This window comes from Gopherus evgoodei, chromosome 3, assembly GCF_007399415.2.
Source record: "Gopherus evgoodei ecotype Sinaloan lineage chromosome 3, rGopEvg1_v1.p, whole genome shotgun sequence".
NCBI lineage: Eukaryota > Metazoa > Chordata > Testudines > Testudinidae > Gopherus > Gopherus evgoodei.
In genome coordinates this window covers 116,064,644-116,085,176 of record NC_044324.1, presented here as the reverse complement: position 1 = coordinate 116,085,176, position 20,533 = coordinate 116,064,644, and the positions used below count along the sequence as shown (strand labels likewise).

The window sequence follows — 20,533 nt, the reverse complement described above, 5'->3', positions numbered from 1 at the left end:
GATCCTGATATCATGGCCAGCGGGCGCCAGCCCCGAAGCAGAAAGAGCCTTGGCGAATGCAAGGTGTACTCTGCAGGGGCCCTGCGCCTCTGGGTAGCAAAGCAACAAGCCTTGCTTAGCTGTGATAATTATAGCACCTGGGTGGAGGAGTTTCTCCCTCGAACCTCCCACCTAGAGTTCGCTGCCGTCTTGGAGGACGGGGGAAAGAATTTACCCTTTGTTGGTAAAGGCATCTTCGCGGCAGAGACAGCCCCAGACTGCGAAGCCTGCTGGACAATAGGGTCCTAATGCGTCTCAGCGTGTATACGCTTGCGACCAAACGCAGGCCTTTATGGCCCCAGCCGCCATACTCTGTGCCTAGCCAGAGGCAGAACTCTGGAAAACGGCAAGGCCAAGGTGGTCGCAGACAAACGTCAGGCCCCCTAAAAAGCCAGAGTCGAGGTCCCTCGCAATTACCACTGGGACCAAAGACGGACCTTCCAAGGTTCGTCAGAGGGCGGTGTACCAGTCGCAGGACGGGGTCCTGATCCCGCTTTCTCCTGGCATGGCCCCAGTTACTTTTAGATCGCTGGGTCCTGCGCACGATGGAGCATAGGTACCACCTTTAAATTGCTCCAGCCCTGTCCCCCTTCAGCGGACGAAAGGGGCTAGGGGTTTTACTCCCGTTATGCCCTAGTTCCCCACTCGAACACAGGTCTCAGACCTCCCTGGTCCTGCATGGACTCAACCGGTTTGGGATAAGGTTAAAGTTCTGCATGGTATCCCTGGGAACCATTATTCCATCCTTGCCTCCTGGGGGCTACTATGCCGCCCTGGATAGGAAGGACGCGTACTTTCGCAATGCCATCTTCCCTCCGCACGGGAGATGCCTCCGCTTTATAGCCAGCGGTGAATACTCCCGGTTTACGGCCATAGTCGCCGCCTACCGTAGCTATGTCGGATATGCGTTTTTCCGTATTGGGACGATTCGCTTATCCGAGGAGACTCTGACGCACAACCCACTCAGCCGTGGGCATCGTCACGGTCTTATTCACAGATCAAGGCCTGATGATTACTATAGAGCAATCCACTCTGGTTCCCACGCAGAGGTTGGGCTTCCAAGGGGCTATCTTGGTCTCCTACCTAGCCGGAGCCTGCTTATCGCAACTGCGGTTTTAGGCGATGGCATCAATCATCTGAGGTCTGAAGGCTTTCCCAACGACCTCAGCTCGTTCTTGTCTCAGTCTCCTGGGTCCATGGTTGCCCGCAAGTTTGTAACCAAGCACGCCAAGCTCCGCCTCCGTCCTCTCCAAGTCCGGCCCACCTCGGCGTACCGCTTGGACAGGGAGCCAATGGTCATGGTAGTCACCGTTCCCTCGAACGCCTTAGGCTCCCTAGAGTGGTGGCTAACCCCCTCCTTGGTGTGGACAGGATGCGGTTTCATCCGCCCCAGCCCTCACTGCCCCTGACGGCGGACGCATCATCTCTCTGCTCGAGTGCTCATGGTCACCTCCGAGCTTAAGGCCTTCGGTCTTCTAGGGAGCTGGCATTCCTCATTAATGCCCCAAAAATCAGAGTAGTCCGCCTGGCATGCCAGGGGTTCCAGCGGCAGCTGCGAGGCCGTTGTATCTCGGTGTTTACAGCCAACACAATGGCCAGGTGCTTCATAAGCATTCAGGGGGGACATAGTCCTCCCCCCTTTTTTGTCAGGAGGCCATCCATTTCCGGGTCTTTTGCATGGCCCGCTCGATGGAGCTGGCGACGTCCTTTCTCCCAGGCGTTCGGAACGTCTTATCTCTTTGACTCAGCAGGTCTTTCCTGTCTTACGAGTCATCACTCTGCCCCATGTGAGGCGTCCCGCTTTCCGGAGGTGGAAATGGTTCCTCACACAGACCTGTTCGCTCACCGCGAGTGCAGGAAATGCCAGGTGTTCTGCTCCTTCCAAGGTCTCTCCTCGGAATCGATCTTGGACGCATTCCTGATACCGTGGAACGGCCAACTGCATTATGCCTTCCCGCTGTTCCCACTGGTTCGTTACGTCCTGCTCAAATTCCGCAGGGGCGGAGCGTGCGTCATCATGATCACTCCAGAGTGGTCCAGGCAGCACTGACATACCACGTTGCTCGGCCTGTCAGCCCAGACCTCATCACTCAGGGCAATGACAGGCTTCGTCACTCGGACCTGCAGCCTCTTCGCCTCACGGTGGCTCCTGCGTACCTGAGTTGGGGTGACAGGCAGCCTTCCACCTGGTCAACGTACCGAGCCAGGTGGAAGCGTTTCCTTTACAGCTGCAGTACGCTCGATCTTGCTCCTGCTGAGGTCTCGATCCCCTCTATTTGGCCTGCCTCTGGCCTTCAGCGGCAGGATCTGGCGGTATCATCGCTGAGGATACTCTCAGCAGCCGTCCCTACCTTCCAGCAGGCTAAGATGGACGTTCAGTGTCCCACGCTCTATGGGTTCGAGGTCCCTCAAGGGCTTGGAGCGCTTGCACCCTCGGGTGCGCCGCCCAGCCCCGCCCTGGGGCCTCAACCTAGTCTTGGCCAGACGGGTCTCTGAGATCAGAGCTCTTACGAAGGTTCCACAAAGACAAGGTGCAGTTGTGCCCGCACCCGGCTTTCCTCCCTAAGGTGTTTTGGCCTTTCATGTTACCCACAGCTCAATGCAATGGGCATAACCGTTGCACTCCTTGGACATCTGTGGAGTGCTCGCATTATGTTGTGCTGACAGAATCATTTCCTAAGGTGCCCCAGCTCTGCCCCGGTAGCGGGCCAAAGGGAGGGCTTGCTTGTTTTCCTCTCAGAGGATCTCATCTTGGGTGATGGCGGACATCCCCACTTGTTCTGATTTGGCTCATATTTCCCCAAGCCACATCACCGTGCATTCTACCAGGGCTCAGGCTTCATCTGCCGCCTTGCTGGCTCGTGTTTCTACCCACGAGACCTGTCACGAAGCTCCATTGGTCCTCGGTCCTTACCTTTGCTTCGCAGTATGCCCTGGTTCAGCAGTCAAGAGAGGCTGTAGCCTCTGGCTCGGCAGTTTTATTCTGCCACATTTCACTCCGACCCCACCGCCTTTGTAAGGCTTGGGATTCACCTAACTGGAATGGATATGAGCAATCACTCGAAGAAGAAAAGACGGTTACTCACCTTTGTAACTGTTGTTCTTCGAGATGTGTTGCTCATATCCATTCCGCACCCGCCCTCCTTCCCCACTGTCGGAGTAGCCGGCAAGAAGGAACTGAGGAGCGGGTGGGCCGGCAGGAGTATATATGGAGCGCCATGGTGGCGCCACTCTAGGGGGCGACCTGCCGGCCCACTGAGTTGCTAGGGTAAAAGTTTTCCGACGAATGTGCACGCGCGGCGCGTACACCTAACTGGAATGGATATGAGCAACACATCTCGAAGAACAACAGTTACAAAGGTGAGTAACCGTCTTTTTTTTGAGCAGCTCCAGCTGTCCTTGTGTTTTGCTTATAACAGGCAGGAGTGGCTCAAGGAGAGAGGTGCCATTGGTGATATCCTTAAGTTTGGGGCTTCTAACCTGTATGGCGACCCAAAATCTGGTTTCACGCCAACTGCCAGCTGTACACCTCATATGGTGAGGATGGCAGCCCCCTCCTAACCTCCACTTTTTGGGACCTGGCACTGTGTTGATTTGGGAGTATATCTGGTGGTTCCTCCTCATCCTCTGATTAAAACTAGCCAGCGTGCTCAAAGATAATTATTAAATTTTGTATCCAAGGCAGGTATGAACCTTAGGTTTCCTCTTACTATTGGTGACACTAGTTGCTAAATTACAGATAATTTACTATAGTGTTCTCAAGTTGCTGTTGGCATAGATCTACATTCAAAGAATATCAAGATGTTTTTAAAGCATATGTTCTGGTTGCTGAGTTATCAAACTAGTTAAATACAAATCAGATTTGCTGAACTATGGTTGGGGTTTTCAAAAACTGGTCAGATTTAATCTTGACGGGGAACAAGTATTTTCCGACACTTAGGCACCTAAACATGAAGGTAGGTGCCCTCATGGGCTTTTCAAAAGCATCCTCTGAGGTTAGTTACCCTTCATGCTCATTGAAATCAACCAAAGGGCTCTCACTGATTTAAATGGAGTTAGGCCCCCATGCCACTTTTGAATATGCCACAAGGTGCCAGTTTGCATCTTTAGGCACTTAAATACTTTGTCCCTTTTGAAGATGGGATTTAGGGTAAAACTTTCAAAAGTGCCTCAGTCTCACAACTTCTGTTTATTTCAATGGGAGCTGGGGGGCTAAATTCCCAAGGCCAGCTCTAAAAATTGCAGCCTCTATCACTAACTAACAAGTATTCCCCTGGTTCTCCCACTCTGCTCCTTCAGTTGACTGAACTGTGAACAGATTGTATGATACTGGCCTAACAAAACCAAAATTAGGATACTAATTTTTTTTTGCATTTGCGTCTTTATTCTATAACACAAGCAACATTAAATACAGTTTATCATTTGTTTTAAAATATTTTCCTTTCAGAATTCAGTTTGAATAAAATATACACAATACATTTTGCAAGCCAGTTTACAGTGACCTGTTGGGCAATGGACATAACCAAACATAGTGGCACAGAAGAGCACAGCAGGTATAAGGCAGTGTTTCTTGTCTAAAGGGCACAAAGAAAGATAGGAGGAAAAAAATAGCTGGGCATCACAGCTAGATGGCATTAGGGCCCAGATCCTTAAGGTACTTAGGGACTGTCTAATTACCTTTGAGGATCAGGGTGTAGATAACTATCTGTGAACTGTATAGAATGTAACCTTGACAAGGCCAGTTAAAGTCTCTGGGAAATTATCAGAGGCTCTCCATGAACATATGACCATGAAGGTAAAGTCCTGATTAGTGATTTTTGTAGTAAAACACTTATTAGTGCAGCACCACTGTGGGCATATTGTAGTTAAATCTCATGGTCCACTTTCAAACAGAAAGAGTTAGATCTTTGGCATAATTTTAAGAGGGCAAATAGAGTGTCCACTCCCTTTTGGCTTTATTTTCAATTCCTTGTAGGAGGGGGGGAAAGGTGTAGTTTGTTATAGCATTATATGTTGCAAACAAACACAATTAGGGGAACTGCAAGATGATACTGGATGCTTGCCACAGGTCCCCAAGGGCATGAAGCAATCTGCTGTGACAACCCCCTACTGTAAACCTCATTGTACAGTACATGGTCTTGCAGTAACAGAGAACTGCAGCAGCAGCCTTCACTATGTCCTTCTCCTCTTCGCTGTCTGTCTGAAATGGTGTGTTTGCCGGCGATCTAGCGGTGATAGCTTTGAGCAGGGAATGAACCCAAATGGCTAATTGCCTACATCATCCTACCAGCACACGCTGTCATTCATTTCAGTCACTTGTTGAATCATGGTGGTTTCTTAACTCTCCCTGTCCCAAATATGGCCTAAGCTAAAGAGAGAGGCAATATGGCAATAGGAAGTCAGAGGGCAAGAACTTTCCTATGATGATGCTATTTTTGCTAAGCAAACTTGTCCCAATCTCTAAAACTGTTACCTGACTCAGTAGTCCTGATGCTCAATTCTTCATGACAGCAAAAGGGGGAGAACACCAAACAGTAAATTTGGGTCTAAAATGAAGGCCAGTTTAGAGGTATGAGCTCATGCCCTGATTCACTCTTACATTGCTCTAGTTTTATGCTAGTGCAATGCCACAGACTTCCAAAAAGATGTAGATTTCTCCTAAAACGTTTACCTCTGAATGTAGATTTTCCCTAAAACGTTTACCTCTGAATATATATATAAATAATTTTTTTTTTTTTTTTTACATGCAGACATTACAGAAGCAGAACTTTGCAGCACTCCTTTATTTGTATTTTTATGGCCAAAGCAAAACCACTTCTGGCCAAAGCTCCTGCCTGTTTGTCTGGTACATTAGGACACTGACTGTGCTGAGGAATGAGCCTGGGGGGAGTGCGTGTTCCAAGCTGAGGCATTAATTAAAATGAATTGGAGGGAGCACAGGAGGGGGAGATGGTGATCTGGTCAATGCACATATGCAATATATTGGGGTTGTGCTGGTGTGTTGCCAATAAGTAATCCTATGCTGTAGCCTCATGAGCTGTAAGGAATGCAGGGGATGTGGGGAAAAAAAATGGATCCTTTGCAGCCTGGTGCTATTATTTATATTACACAAAATAAACATTGTGCTTGTACGCTATGTTATCTTGGCCTCTTTTGCATTTATTAGTAAAAATCCATTCCTTTCAAATCCAGAGTTTCTGAAAACTGGGGTGGGAGTGGGGGAATTCTCACATTCCAAATGAGAAAAACCAAAATCATCTGCTTGTGGCATGTGATTAGTTAGTAACACGTATGGCCTCACCTAAATGATTTTACCGAATAGAATGTTCAAATGGGCCACTCAAGAGTAGGCTCATTCTCACACGCTCACCAGTATGGGCAAGGGAAGGAATGAGTTTGTATAGAAAAATTCCAACTGAGTAATGGTATCTCCTGAACAAATCATTAGCATACATTGTAAGATTTGTAATTCTTCAAGGTCATGAGAATGTTAACGTTCCTCTGTTTCACCCAGAACACATGGGCAGGATCGTTATAACTTAGGCTTATATGATCAGGCGACTAAACATTAAAACCTAGGGCTGTCCTAAACCTGAAGGATTTTGTTTGCAGGGGTTCATGAGTACCTCAGGAGATGCGCTAGAATAAGGGCCTGTATACATCCCAAGGTTTTTGGAAAAACTTTTCAATCTCCTGAGAACCTGAAAAGGTAAGCAGGATAAGGGTCTGATCTTGCTCCCTTCAGACTTCAGTAGTGCAGGATTGAGTCCTAAATGCCTTAAGGAGATTAAAAAATCTCAAGAAGCCCACATTACCAGATTTCTCTCTTGCATGCTTAAGGAGGTGTGCATAAAGGGCTATGTCTCACTAGGGTTCCTATCTTGTGGATCCTCCATGAGCTGTGCCTAGTTTTATCAGAGAGAGCTCACAGTGCAGTAGTACAGTGATTACATACTGCATCTGAAACAGGTTAACCCTGGTGGATCCACTGCACCAGTACAGATGGCAGTGGTACAGTTCTCCAGTGTAGGCTATTTTTGTTCAGTTTGGATCCCTGTGTACAGCCCATGAGTTCCAAAGCTGAATTTGGAATCTCAAATTTGTTTTGTTGAAGGGGCAGAAAAATCTGAGAAGGGGCTCTGAGCTTTTAGTTGTTGTGTTAAACAAAAAGAAGGGGGTACATTTTAAACATGAAAAGAGGGAGTTCCACAATCTAATTAACAAACAATACCCAGGACTGCCATGCAACACTTGAAAATGTTCCCTTAAAAGCTCCACCTTGATAGGATGGCCTTAAAACACTGCATATTTAAATTTAAAATCACCTTCAACACCAGGAAAAAGAACAACACAGATTCATGGCATCTTAGAGTACAGGAGCAGTTTCTTTCACTGACAAAATGATGAAGAAAACATTTTATAATTTACTGCAGATTATTTACAAAGGTGCAGAAGCTGACAGAACTTATACATTCATTGTCTTCTTTCCAATTAAAAACAAACACACACATGTGTGACATAGAAAATGGAAATAAGAAACACAGAAGCAAGTCAGGTGAAGAATCCAGTCTTTAACCCAGAGCTAGGAAGAATTGTGTGCGTGTCTGTCTAATGCATTGTAAACCAGGCTAACTTTAAAGGCTGTTACAAATTCTCCAATTAAACTAGTAATATGCTCCCATCACCTCACACTATTATGCTAGCAGGGCTTGAAATACAAATTTTAATGATTTCTGTAAGACTTGTGTGTGTGAAAGAGGATACTGTATTTCTTAGGTGGAAATCCAGCCGTGTCTGCTCCATGAATGAATGTGCACCCACACTCATCAGTTTTACCACTACCTGATTAGTATATAGTTCTTTTCCAAAGCCATGACCTTGCGTTTTCCACAAGAGTTTCTTTAAGCTTTCACCACCTTTAACTCCTTTTTAAAAAAACTGACTAGATTTCAAGTAGTTTCTGGTACTACAACTGCCTCAGATTCCATCAGCCAGTTGAAGTTTTGCTATTTTTAAAATGTCTTTTTTCTCCTGTTACTTTGAAAGATTGACACCAATAATAGGTGAAACAGTTATACATTGTAATATATGGAGATATACCTATCTCATAGAACTGGAAGGGCCCCTGAAAGATCACTGAATCCAGCCCCCTGCCTTCACTAGCAGGACCAAGTACTGATTCTGCCCCAGATTCCAAAGTGGCCCCCTCAAGGGCTGAACTCACAACCCTGGGTTTTAGTAGGACCAATGCTCAAACACTGAGCTATCCTCATCCCAACACAAAGTGCTATCAAATGCAGAGTCTCAGTCTTTCAATTACTTACAGGAGCTGTTACTTATGTCAATACTAGAGTAACAAAAATTAAACTTATGACATCCCTTTGCTTTTAATTTTGGAACAAAATGGCCCATGATTCAGGATGAACTATTTAATCACAGTGTTGCAGCTGTGTTGGGCCCAGCATACTGGAGAGATAATGTGGATGAGGTATCTTAACTTTTATAAATATAAGAAATTACACCTCTACCCCAATATAACGTGGTCCGATAGAACACAAATTCGGATATATGCGGTAAAGAAGTGCCCGAGGGGCGGGGCTGCGCACTCCAGGGGATCAAAGCAAGTTCAATATAATGCAGTTTCACCTATAATGTGGTAAGATATTTTTGGCTCTGAAGGACAGCATTATATCAAGGTAGAGGTGTACCTCACCCACCTTCTCGCTCTATTTAATCATACAATTTACTGTAAGCAGGGAGGGCTGTAGCATCACACCTGGCTTGCAAGCAGATAGGAAAAACACAGGCAGCGTAGCAATCTGGTGTAGATTCACACCTTGGCTTTCTGTGCACTAACTTACTGTGTAGAAAAGCCCTCTGTTACTTGGAGCAGGGGGAAGGGTAATGGTAGCTTTAAACCACTTTTATACTCCCCAGATTTTAAGGTTTTGCAGCAGCATGCTGAAGCCCTGGTATAAAAAGATCCTCAACAGTGCTCTAACTGGCACTCTGTTTCATCAGGCCTGCAAAGCAGAAAGTGGCCATAGCGCTGTGCTATCCGGCAATGTCCCTGATCCTGCCCCCCCACAGCAGAGGGCTGGGAGGAGGATAGGGGGAGAGCTGTTACATCACCTCTACAGTGGTTGGAGAGGTTCCCAGAGGGGCTACAGTTGGGGGGGCAGGGAAGGGGGGCATTTCTTCCCTATATAAACCTAACTGGGCCTTAGCATAACTGAGAATTAGCCCCTCTGAGTTTGCTTTTCCCTGGAGTTCACTGTGCCTCATCAAGCGTTCTACACAAATTAACGAAATTAGCATGCTTGTGGTTTTGTTGTTGTTGTTTACATAAAATGTTAAAACATCACCAACGGCAAAGTGAGGCAGTTAGACTGGGGCTGTTTTAAGGACCTGTCATAGTGGGATAGACATACCCTTTTGCACTTAAACATTAGTTGCAAGAAAAAAATTTCCCTAATTTTAATTTTTTTTAAAATGCCAGCAATATTGTACACACATTTGTTAATGTCCCCTTAAAATCTTAGGCAGCGGTGGGGAGAGTGGGCACTTTATATTGTTGCTTTAAATTAAAAAAAAAGGAAAAAAAAACTTAAGAAAAGCAGTGATGTAGCCAATTAGATGCAGGAGTTTGGCTTCACAGTCAAAAATGAAGGACTCCTCTCTCTCCTGCTCATAGTACGAGAGCAAGACTTTGCAGGTGAGTAGCGGCTAGGGCTGGTCAGGAATTTTTTCAATTAAACATTTTTTCATACAAAAATGCCCATTCATTGAGATTAAGGCCAAAAGTGTTTGTGGGAAAATAATTTTGTGTGTCAAAAATGTTTGAGACCTTTTTTTAAAAACAAAGTTCAATTTTTCAGGTCTGAATAACTTGAATTTTTAAACAGTCAATTTATAGAACAAACCAGCCAACCATGCTGAAGTCAAAGCAAAAATGGGTCCTTTTTTTGGTTAGTGAAAAGTTTTGAGTTTAGACTTTTTTAAAAGCTCAAATTCTCAGGAGGTGGGCAAACCATTTCCTGCCCTACTGTAGTCATGGGGATGGTGGGAGTGAAGGAGTCAGTTACAGCTTCCTATGTGTGCCCATCTCCCCCAGTGTGAGGCAAGAGGATGCTGCGGAACCACATGCCAGCCGATAACTGTCCTCTATCCCTGCCAAAATAAACCCAATAGTGGGGTGGGGAGGGTGGCTGGAGCAGAAGGCACTTGTTCTCATTTCATGCAAGCTTAGAGATCCTCTGTCAAGGAATGCACAGCTAGCAAGCAATGGTCACATTCGCCTCCTTCATGCTGCCTGAGCAATGCACAGGAACTAGTTCAGAGGAAAGAACATTGCCCTAAGATTGTATCTGTATGGATGCTGCCACTGTGCCCACATATTGCAGCCAGGTTGGAACAGGGCAGGGGGATGGCACAGACTCAGCTGCCATTGAGTCTAGTTGTACAGAATATGCTGCAATTCTCACATGGCTCATGCAGTTGATTTTAAGTTCTTTTCTTCTGTTAATTTCAGATCTCTAATTTAACTTAATCATATATTTTGGCCTTAATTTCCCCCTATGCTGTCAAGGGAAGGAAAAAACCCCACATGCTCCAGACTGGTCTGTGAGAGCTGACACCACAGAATGTATTAACTCAGCTGTAGTAAAGGTGTGTGCACAAAATTTAACAAATATCAGATAAACCCAATCAACTTTTTTTGGCAGTTAGATGTGCCTTTTAGACAGCTGTGAAATGCACATATAAGCAATATAACTAGGGTTGCCAATGCTGATTGGAGATTCCCCCATCTACCTCCCCCAACATGATGTAATTTCATTTTCTTAAATTAGCCCATTAAAAGCTCCTGGATTGCTTTCAATAGTCACTGAGAAATTTATGTAGATTCTGGGAGACTCCAGGCCAATCCTGGAGGGTTGGCAACCCTAAATACAATGTATGTATGGGCTCATTTCAGGTCTGGTGTGAATGGGTAAAACTCTTGTGGCAACAGATGATACACCACGAATATACACTAGAGAGCTAAACAGCCCAGCTCATGCTACAGCACTAACTTGATGTGTAGCTGCTTGGGCTCTGAAGCCTAAAGAAGGGAGGGAGGTTCAAAGCCTGAGTTACACTGTCTACGTGGTTGTTTTTAGCACCATAGCATAGCCTGAGTGTCACACTGGGCTCTGAGACTTGCTGCCATGGGCTGTATAGACATACATACCCAGAAAGGTTTAAGGTATAGAGGTACATTTTAACAATTTTACATATAGATTTATAGAGATTTAAGTACAATAGAGGAACAATCAAAAGTATGATCAATCTACTTACTAAGAGAGCACCAGATGGACATTGTCCATCTGGCAGAGGGACTGTCTTAAGAGTCCACACACAGAGATGACCCTCCATTACACCTAACCTGGTTATTGATCAGCCAGCAATTCAAACTTACTGGCACTATCCTGTCTGTTTGCAGTCTTTTCTCCCCCCAGAATATGCTAAAGCACCGAGATTCTATCAGAAACTTAGGCCCCAATCCTGTAACGAGATCAGCACAGGAGAAACCCTGCACCCACATGGTGTTCCGCTCGCATGGAATTCCTTGCAGAATGAGCATTTTCTTGTTGGCTGAGGTTCATCTTTTGAAATGAAGATTTTGGTTGTGTTTGTTTTTATACCAGTACACACACAGACTGTGTGCTAGTCAACTCTGCATCAGCAGGGAGCATGAGGGAGCAGGGAACTCAGTCCACCACAGGCCTCTTCTGGCCAACTGAAGAGTAGCACTGCCAGCTCTTGTCCAGTCTGACTCCTATGAACCAGTGGGGGTAAATATAGCTGCAAATGGTGGGGATCCCAGCAAGCTACAGCAGACAGGCTGTACACCTGAGAATACCTTCCCCTGTGAAAACATAAAGCCAATTCTATGCATAGGACTCCAATGTATAGTAGATTTCTATCATGTTTGGTTAAATACTAGGTGTTTGCCACAATTCTCTTGGCCAGGCTGCAATTTAGCTCACTAATGCATATTCTTCACTAGCTTCACAGAAGAACTTCCACAGTGAGAGTTATGCATGTAATAGTATCTGAAATGTGGATTAGCAGAGAGGGTTTTGTTGTTTATGTGGCCGATCGTGGGATGAAGAGGAACCCTGGCCATACCCCATATGTTAGCAGCAAGGACCTACTTCTATGCTACACAGGGGCCTCTCCTGTGACTGGTTTACAGCCAGGATCTTCCTGAGGTGCAATGGAAAGCAGCTATGCAACACCCCAGGCTTAAAGCCTCTGCCTAGAATGTACATTTTAATGACTACTAAGCAGCGAGGTCAATTTTTTTTTTTTGGTGACCTTTATGGTGACTTTTTCCAGATGCGTTTTAGTTTCATGTGGAAAATTTAAAAGGTACTGTAAACAACACCCCCATCTTCACTTGTTATGCCCTCAGCTTTTTTCTCACAATTATTGTTATCTAGGTGTGTGAGTCAGATGATCCAGTTGTCTACATGCTGCGTTTTGAAGCACAATCAAATCTTAGATGTCTAAGTACAAGTGAGAGCAGTATTCACCAATTACTGAATCCTCTGAACCTTCAATTAGTGGAGTCCATAGTATTACATGTTCAAAAAATGGAGGCCAGGTAAAGCTAAGCTGATAACTTTGGTCCTAGATCTTGTGAATTATAGGTATCATCTGAGAGACCCATATTAGGTGAACACAGTTGCTTTCATCCCAACTGCAGCCAGGAAAATTTTGACTTTATTCTCCTTTCCTCACTGCAGAAGTGCATTCATACACAATCTAACTTTCACAGATGAAAATACCCACTATGGAATGTACTAAGCCTTTATGTACCAGCCTGATTTACCAGCAATTTTCAGATTCATCTCTTGGTGTTATGTCATGCTACTTAATGTGAAGTGTAGCGCTTCCTTTGTTGGGGTGAGACTGACAAACATACAATCTTAAGTGGGTAGAGGACATGTTGGAGAGCTTGCTGTTTCAGAATTTATCACCACAGATAGGCATTGCAGGTGTAGCTCTGTACCAGTTACTTTCAGTAACAGTATTATGTTTGTATACCTGTAAAAGCCTTTGATTCCTTCTCCCCTTGCTAATAAACATGTTTCCTTTATACAATGATATCATAGATCCTTCCCACTCTTCCGAGCCATTCTCTCACAGCCTGACGGACACGGATATCGGTCACATGACAAGTCAGCTGACTGATGCAGGGAAACACAGCTGGCTGGAGAGCGGTGAATGTTTGGTCAGGCAGGGTCTGAATCTGGTTGAGAACTGTCAGCACCATGTTGGTCCATGCCTAAAACAAAATTAGAAAAAAAAATTCTTTGCTGTACAGAATCAGAAGAGAGTGTCACATAAATAGCCACAGCACACTATGGGTTTCAATTTGCTACCAATAGCACCAGTGTAAATCAGAAGTAGTCAATGGAGATACACTGGGGTATGACTGACGTAACTGACATGAGAATCGGGCTCTTTGTCTCAATCCCATCACTACATCTTAAAAGCAGATTCTTCCAAACCTTGCATTTCATTTTTGTTGTTGTTATTAAATAAAGTCTGGGGCCCTGCTTCTCTTTCCCAAGAGAAAAAGAATTCAGTGAAGGACACACTTGTTCCTTTAAATTCAAAGTAAGACGGACATAAGCATCTTCATCTTTGCAGTGTTTTGCAAAGGGAACAGTCATAGGAGATTTGGATAAGGTATTAGGATGAACAGGGCCCTCTCCTCACTGAACTGAGACTGCAAACTCTTAAAGAAAGAGCACTACAAACTATACTTTCATCTGGTTAGGGTCAGGTTGTAATGGAGAGGAAGGAAGCCCTTGCAACTGTGCCTCTGGGCACCTAAAAATTGGCAACTGTCGGAGTCTGGAACTTTGTTCTAAATGGCAAGGCCCAGATCCTCATGATCCTCTGGGGTGGGAGAGGAGAGATGACGTGGGTGGCCTTTTCTGTCCCTAATAAGCTCATGTAGCAGCAAGGGAGATTGGTGGAAGGTGCCTAGGTATTGCATCTGCTGTTGCTCTGTGGCCCTGGCACTCAGTGCACATGCTTAGAGGGAGATGCAAATTGCTTTGTTTTTTGAGGTGCAGCAATTTCCAGGGGGAAATCTCCACATACAGTGTATGAGTAAATCCCATTGAAGACAGAAATTACTCTCACTTTCTGGAGAGAACAGTCTCCTCTTGGGTCACATTACATGGTAGAAAATAAAGATACCTTGAGGCTATGACAGCAGGAAAAGTCCAGAACGATGCTAGCATGTTTCATATACATAGGGTACAATAGGAATCAGGAAGACCCACAATATATCCCTCATGTGATTATATGTAAGGTTTTTTTTTTTCTTAACAGAGAACACATCACCATTGTAGTGTTTCTTCACATACTATCCTATCACAAAATGAGCACAAATCCAAAGTTTGGTGCCTGCAGTGTCTGTCATCCTGAGATGCAAATAGTAACCAGTCATGAGTTCAATGTTTCCTGCTCAGAACGGCTTCTTTTGTCAGTTCCAATTACAAGAGGATCATAAGTAAGGCCCTGCTTAAATTGTGGGATGATTGTCAAATAATTACAGCTGAGTTACAGACAAGACATGGAAAAATTGCAGAAAAGTAATAATGGACCTTTATTAATTGCGGTAATTTGGGAAAACCAGAGAAGACCTATTTGTTTAAGAAAAATTTGCTAGAACAATAAAAAACACTCAAGCATTGTGTTATGCCTGCTAATTTTTTTGATCACTAGATATTTTGCTGCAACTATATTACAGTCATTAATGCACAGGGCCAACAATGGGAGTCCTGCTTTGCATGGTGCTGACAGTTTGAGCCCCAGCTGCTACCAGCTCGGATAAATGGAGTTTGACTGTACTACTGGGGGGAAAGTGTGTGGGGGGCAAACTTCAAAAATGTATGCAAAATTGTGGACTGCTTAAAGAAAGCTAATTAAAATCAAAATTGCAGTGGAAGTCTAATATTGCAGGACCTGCAATTTCCGCAATATCGCAATTAAGTAAGGCCTTAATCATAAGACAACTGGTAACATTTCCAAAAGCACTTAAGGGTATGTTTGTACTGGAGCTGGGAGGCGAGAGTCCCAGCCCAGGTAGACGCTGCTAGTTCTCGTGCATTAGCTCAAGGTAAGTTAGTGAGAACGTGTCTACCTGCACTAGGAATCACACCTCCCAGCTGGAACTTAGACATGTCCTCAGTGACTTAGAAGCCTAAGTCCCATTTTCAAAACAGACAAGCAATTAGCAGCCTAAGTCTCATTGAAAGTCAATGGGACTTAGGCTACTAATTAGCTATATTACTTTTGAAAATGGGACATGGGCTCTGAAGCCACTTAGGCGCTTTAGAAAAATTTTACCCAGTATCTCCCCTTCCAATTTCCCTGAAGTCTCTGACAATTCTTCCACAAAATACTCTCTGATCTGATCATGATGCAGGGTCACATCAATACCAGCTTGTGGGGATACTCAGTAGATCTCTGATGCTAGACACTTTGGTTTAATCTTTTTCTACCCATTTTGGCATTACCCTACCATATAGTCTACAAATTGTCCTACCTGTATTTGTGCCTCTGCATCTCTCACAGATATATTCAGGGAGCTGACTGTAGATCCTGAGCGTGGCCTCTTCTCCTGCCTCAAGATCTCTGGGCCAGCACTGAAGGAATGTCTCATTTGGCCCTGGTCCACCAGATGTTGCGGTCGCTGGGGGAGTGGTGAATCCTGCCCTCTTGAGCCCAACAACTCTCCCTTCTTTTCCACTTTGACGTCTTTGGTGAAAGAGGTTAAATTTTGTTGCTGCTTCCTTTTCTTATACTCCGTCATGAGTTTGGAGATAGTTTTATCAGTGGCTATGGTGTAGATTTTGTTGCCAGCACTCTCCCACCATTCTTTTTTCCTGGCTTGGTCCTTTTTCTCCATTTTAGGGCTCAATGGTGGTAGCAGCAGCATTTCTCCGCTCCCTCCCTTGGGCGTTAGATTGTCTATCAAGTGGTCCCTACTTTGACTTCTGTCATCTTCTGAGGGTGTATCTTTTCCAGACTGCCCTCCGGTTGATGGGGTGGAGGTTTCAGATTGAAAGGATGGTAGGATGAAAAAAGGGTCACCTTTGAAAACTGGAGGTTCCTCCACATTATTCTCCAAATCCAGATGCATTTGGATATAGTTATTACAGAGCTCCATGCATAGCTTGTGAAGCCTTTTGATTAACCAAGCCCAGTCTGCATTGCTCACTGGCTGAACACTCAAAGATGGTATTCTAGCCCTCCACTGTCTCTTCTCCTTCCCCCTGGGGGGGCTGACTTGGGCAGTTTCTTCAAAAATATCTTCATCTTCTGAAGAGCACTGCTGGGAGGAATCTGTGCTTCTTTCATCATCCTCAAATAGGATCTTCTTCACCTGCTCTGCGGTGATGTTCTCCTGGTTTGTCAGTATAGCACAAACCAAGGCATGGAAGTAAATATTGAAGCTCATAGCTGACTGACGATATAAGTTGGCAGCTCCACAAATGCCAGATACTTTTTTCAGCAAACACTTCAACCCAGGTCTTGTGTCAAACTCTCTGGCTGTCCGATAAGAATCCAGCAGTAAGTCAAAGATGACAGCCAAATTCTGCATGGAAATATACCTGAGGAAACCAGCCAGTTTGGTTCCTGGCACTTGTATTGTCTTCTCTTCCACATGAGAAGGGCCCTTCACAAACTCTTCCAGCAAGATATCATATAAATTCTGGAGCAGCACTTGATGGGACAACAGACTCACCACTATTGTCCTGAAAGGGATACTTGATACCACCAAAAAAAGGGAAAAAATATAAGTTAACAGTTCATAATTCACAAGTTATTTCACTATGAGTTATAGACATATACTGTATTTTAGAATGACTTATGAAAGCTACAAACTACAAATCTTTATTTGCTTTAGCAGTCGTGACTCACACCCATAGTCCCATTTATTACAATTGGTTGGGTAAGCACACTGAGTAAAAGTTTTCTGGATCAGGCCCCATGCTACCCTCATTCAAACTGTAATAGTTATTTCAATACTGTACTATGCTTCTGCTACTTCTGTAGCCTTTTGGTACATGTGACATCAACTGCAGGATTAAATGTTTTCTTTTTCAGTGTCACTGTAACTAAGCTTTCTCCAAACATTGTACACTACTGTAACAGGAAGACTACTATGTCAGCGTCTCCTGATTTTGCTTCATTTAGGTCCTTGTACCTTCTTGTCTTTTTATTGCACTTTGACTCTCTCTAGTGGCAGCAACCATGCCACTCCTCTCTATAAACTTAAACTGACATGCTTCTGAAAGACTAAATCTGCCATAGCAAAGCTGAGTTTTGATCGTTTCTAATTCCTGGTTTCCATTTCCCCCCTAGTAAGACCAACAACCTCTCCCCAGAACTTCAGGACACAAGCATAAGGAATATGGTGGAGACTGCATAGAGGCTCTTGTTCTAAAACAGTTTTACCAACAACCATGTAATATATCTAATTTAATCCAGATTGAATGGGTTAAGAACCGATTCCTCAACCTATATACACCTAATATGGGATGGAAGTTACAGTACCACTCCTAGCGGGTATTATTCCCAGACATGCAGAGCTGAGTGTTTATATCCCTGCTCCTCTCAGTGGAGATCAGGAACATCCTGCGACCACATCACTAAATTAATGATCTGCACAGGAAGCCCAGGAATGCTAAAATGTCATCCTTTTAACAGGATCAAATTTTGCAGATTATGCACCAGTGAATAATGTTTAGAATCCTACAGCATAGACTAGGCTAGGAAGAAAGTGCCTTAAAAATTATCCTAGCCTGTTTTTTTAATCCTACAAATCACTAGCATCTTCGTTTATGATAATTTTCTTAATCTCTTTAGTCTTTGCATACAGTCACAGTTGCTATGATGTCAGAATTGGAACTGATACTGTGGTAAACATACCGGGATAGCAGTGCCTGTCATGACAGGAGGAACTGAGTGCTAGTATCATAGAGCTTGTGCAGTATGCCTTTGGCTATGCAAATACGTGTTATTCTGGTACAGGAGTTAGCTCAGATGTTGGGCTGCAATTCCTGTGTGCATGCATGTGCAGCAGTCACAGGTCAGACAATGTAGTATCAGTGCTGTCATGGCAAATCTATGTGTGTGTTTGCCATGAAACCTGAGGTCAGTGCAGGTGACTCAAATACCTCTGTGAAATCTGGAATGGTCTCATATTACATGATGATTATATAGGAGCTCTTTTCTAGCAGGTAGTCTTCTGCTTTACAAACATTACTGACAGACACTCTGATTCAACAAGGTACTTAAGCACGTGCACAACTTTAGGCAAATGAGAACTTCCATTGTCTTGAAGGGACTAATCATGTGCCAGACCCAGGACCAGAATTAGGGAAATCCACACTCCCTTTAATAGGTTTAGGCCCAGATTTTTAAAGGTATTAGGGTTGCAAAAATGAGAGCAGCAACACCTATACTGATTTAGGAGCCTAAATCTCATTTTCAAAAGGGATTTAGGCACTTAGGAGCCAAAATCCCATTGACATTCAAAGGAAATTAGACTTTGAAGTGCCTAAATTCCTTTTGAAAATGAGATTTAGGATCATAGATCAGTTAGGCTTTGCAATGCTGAGCACCGCAGTGCCAAAACACCTTTAAAAATCTGGGCCTTACAGCTTAACAGGATATTTGTTTGCAGCACGACTTGGCCAGGATGTCGTTTCCTAGGTAAAACACCAAACTAAGGTGCTGGCACAGACACATAAGCAAGAGCACGACACCAATCCCATTTAAGCATAACATTATTTTATCTTTTGTTTGCAACTGCAAATTATGAAACTATAGTGTAGGAAAAAAAACGCTCCCTTACCCCAGTTTCCTATGGAACAATGTAGCATTAATGAAGCAAAAATCAAATGGGAAAAGAGAAATCCCAGGAGGTTAAAACAAAGTTTCAGAATGGTTACAATTTTTAGCATGCAAGATTGGCACCAGATGTATTGTTGTAGAAAACAATAACAAGGAAAATAATGGCACAGTCTAGGTTGAGCCTTATTCTGGTGAAGAGTAGGCTAAACAGTGGAAACTCACTTATGAAAACCAAACCAAACTCCTGGTTATTGTTTAGACACTACATAGGTCTAATGATACTGGAATGGTTCAGAGTACTTGTGTTCAGTAAAGTGATGCTTTCCAAAAGGCCTGTGTTGCCTTATAAATGCTTGGGTATAGATTGATACTTATGTCACTGCCTTGGGAAGTGCTACAGTTTCCACTGGGACCTCTATGCACACTGAGTAGGTAAAGGAATGTTGCACAATCTGTCCCATTCTTTAGTATGGGGCTGGTTATTGCCCCCGAGCAAGGAGAGGGTTAAGGTCATGATCCCAACCCTCCCTGACCCCTTGAGGGGAAGCAGGAGAAAGCAGTCTCCAGTGCACCCTCGAGAGGAGGCAGCATAGAGATTGCAGCTGGGGGAGACCTTTGCACACTCCTGCAAGGAAATGAGGCTTCTTGCATTGTCCTTTCTCCTCAGCCAAGGAAGGACCATCAAGATCTGCCTCTCATTGAAGGAGGAGCAAAGGAGGCTTGCCACAACGCTTGCTTGCAGGCCATTTATCACATACATTTCATCCCCAAAAGGTTTCATTGTTGCAATACATTTCCAACAATATAAATGCAGGTCCTGGATTCACAATTCTGACTCTGTCCCATTTGTGCTATTGAGGTTGACGTTAGTGTTCATCAGTGCCAAAAAGTATCAACTTAAATGTTATGTGATGAGCTCAGAACGTGAAGTGCCAGGCAAGCACATGCTGAAAGAGCTGCGATGGGATGACTTAATACTTGAAGAGTTTATCTATAAGCACACAAAAATTTCCTCATCTTAGTATATCGAGCATGACCCTGGTAGTTTTGGACAATGCTTTTGCTAACCTAGGGTTAGCTTACATTGCTCCACTAGACCCACTGTCCTACATTTCTATTTTGTTCTTAATCCAATAATTTTAACTGTCCTTTAGTTGGAACAAGCGAAAGTTTCCTCTGCATAATTTTGGAGTTATGGTTGCAAAAAGAAGTGGAAAATTTTACTGATAGTTGTGGAGTACAAATAAATAATTCTGGTTCTAATTTCTATATACTATGGTCATTTACAAAACAGCACAACAATTCTTCCCTTTATCTCCCTGGTGCCTGCAAATTTTTGAAAACAGTTGAAGGGAATTTCTGCTTTTGGCTGATGAAAAATCCAGAAAGCTGCACTGAAGGAACCCTAGCTTTGGAGATGAAAAAGAACAAGCACTGTAGGTTATTGAGTCCAATCCATCCCTCACTCACGTACACACAGTTCCCTATAAATGATTTGCTGGTTCTTTTTCTAGTCTAGTTTTCACGTACCATGTGATGAGGCTACTAACCTGATCGTGGATCC

The 20,533-nt window shown here is 44.1% G+C and overlaps 1 protein-coding gene across 7 annotated transcripts in view; it reads right to left on the bottom strand.

The window, feature by feature from the left end:
* Positions 1-246: 246 nt before the first annotated feature.
* The window catches only part of ARFGEF3 (ARFGEF family member 3), a 135,322-nt gene continuing 115,035 nt past the window's right edge, over positions 247-20,533 (bottom strand). For 3 of the 7 annotated variants that reach the window (XM_030556408.1, XM_030556414.1, XM_030556412.1), the window contains 4 exons: positions 18,971-18,979; positions 15,653-16,877; positions 9,448-13,372; positions 247-257 (listed from right to left, as the gene is read on the bottom strand). In XM_030556408.1, the coding sequence (XP_030412268.1) occupies positions 13,181-13,372; positions 15,653-16,877; positions 18,971-18,979 (1,426 nt within the window). In that variant the 3' untranslated portion in view covers positions 247-257; positions 9,448-13,180. The remainder of the gene's footprint in view (positions 258-9,447; positions 13,373-15,652; positions 16,878-18,970; positions 18,980-20,533) is intronic. The other 4 variants (XM_030556410.1, XM_030556413.1, XM_030556409.1 and 1 more) reach the window with 3 other exon arrangements.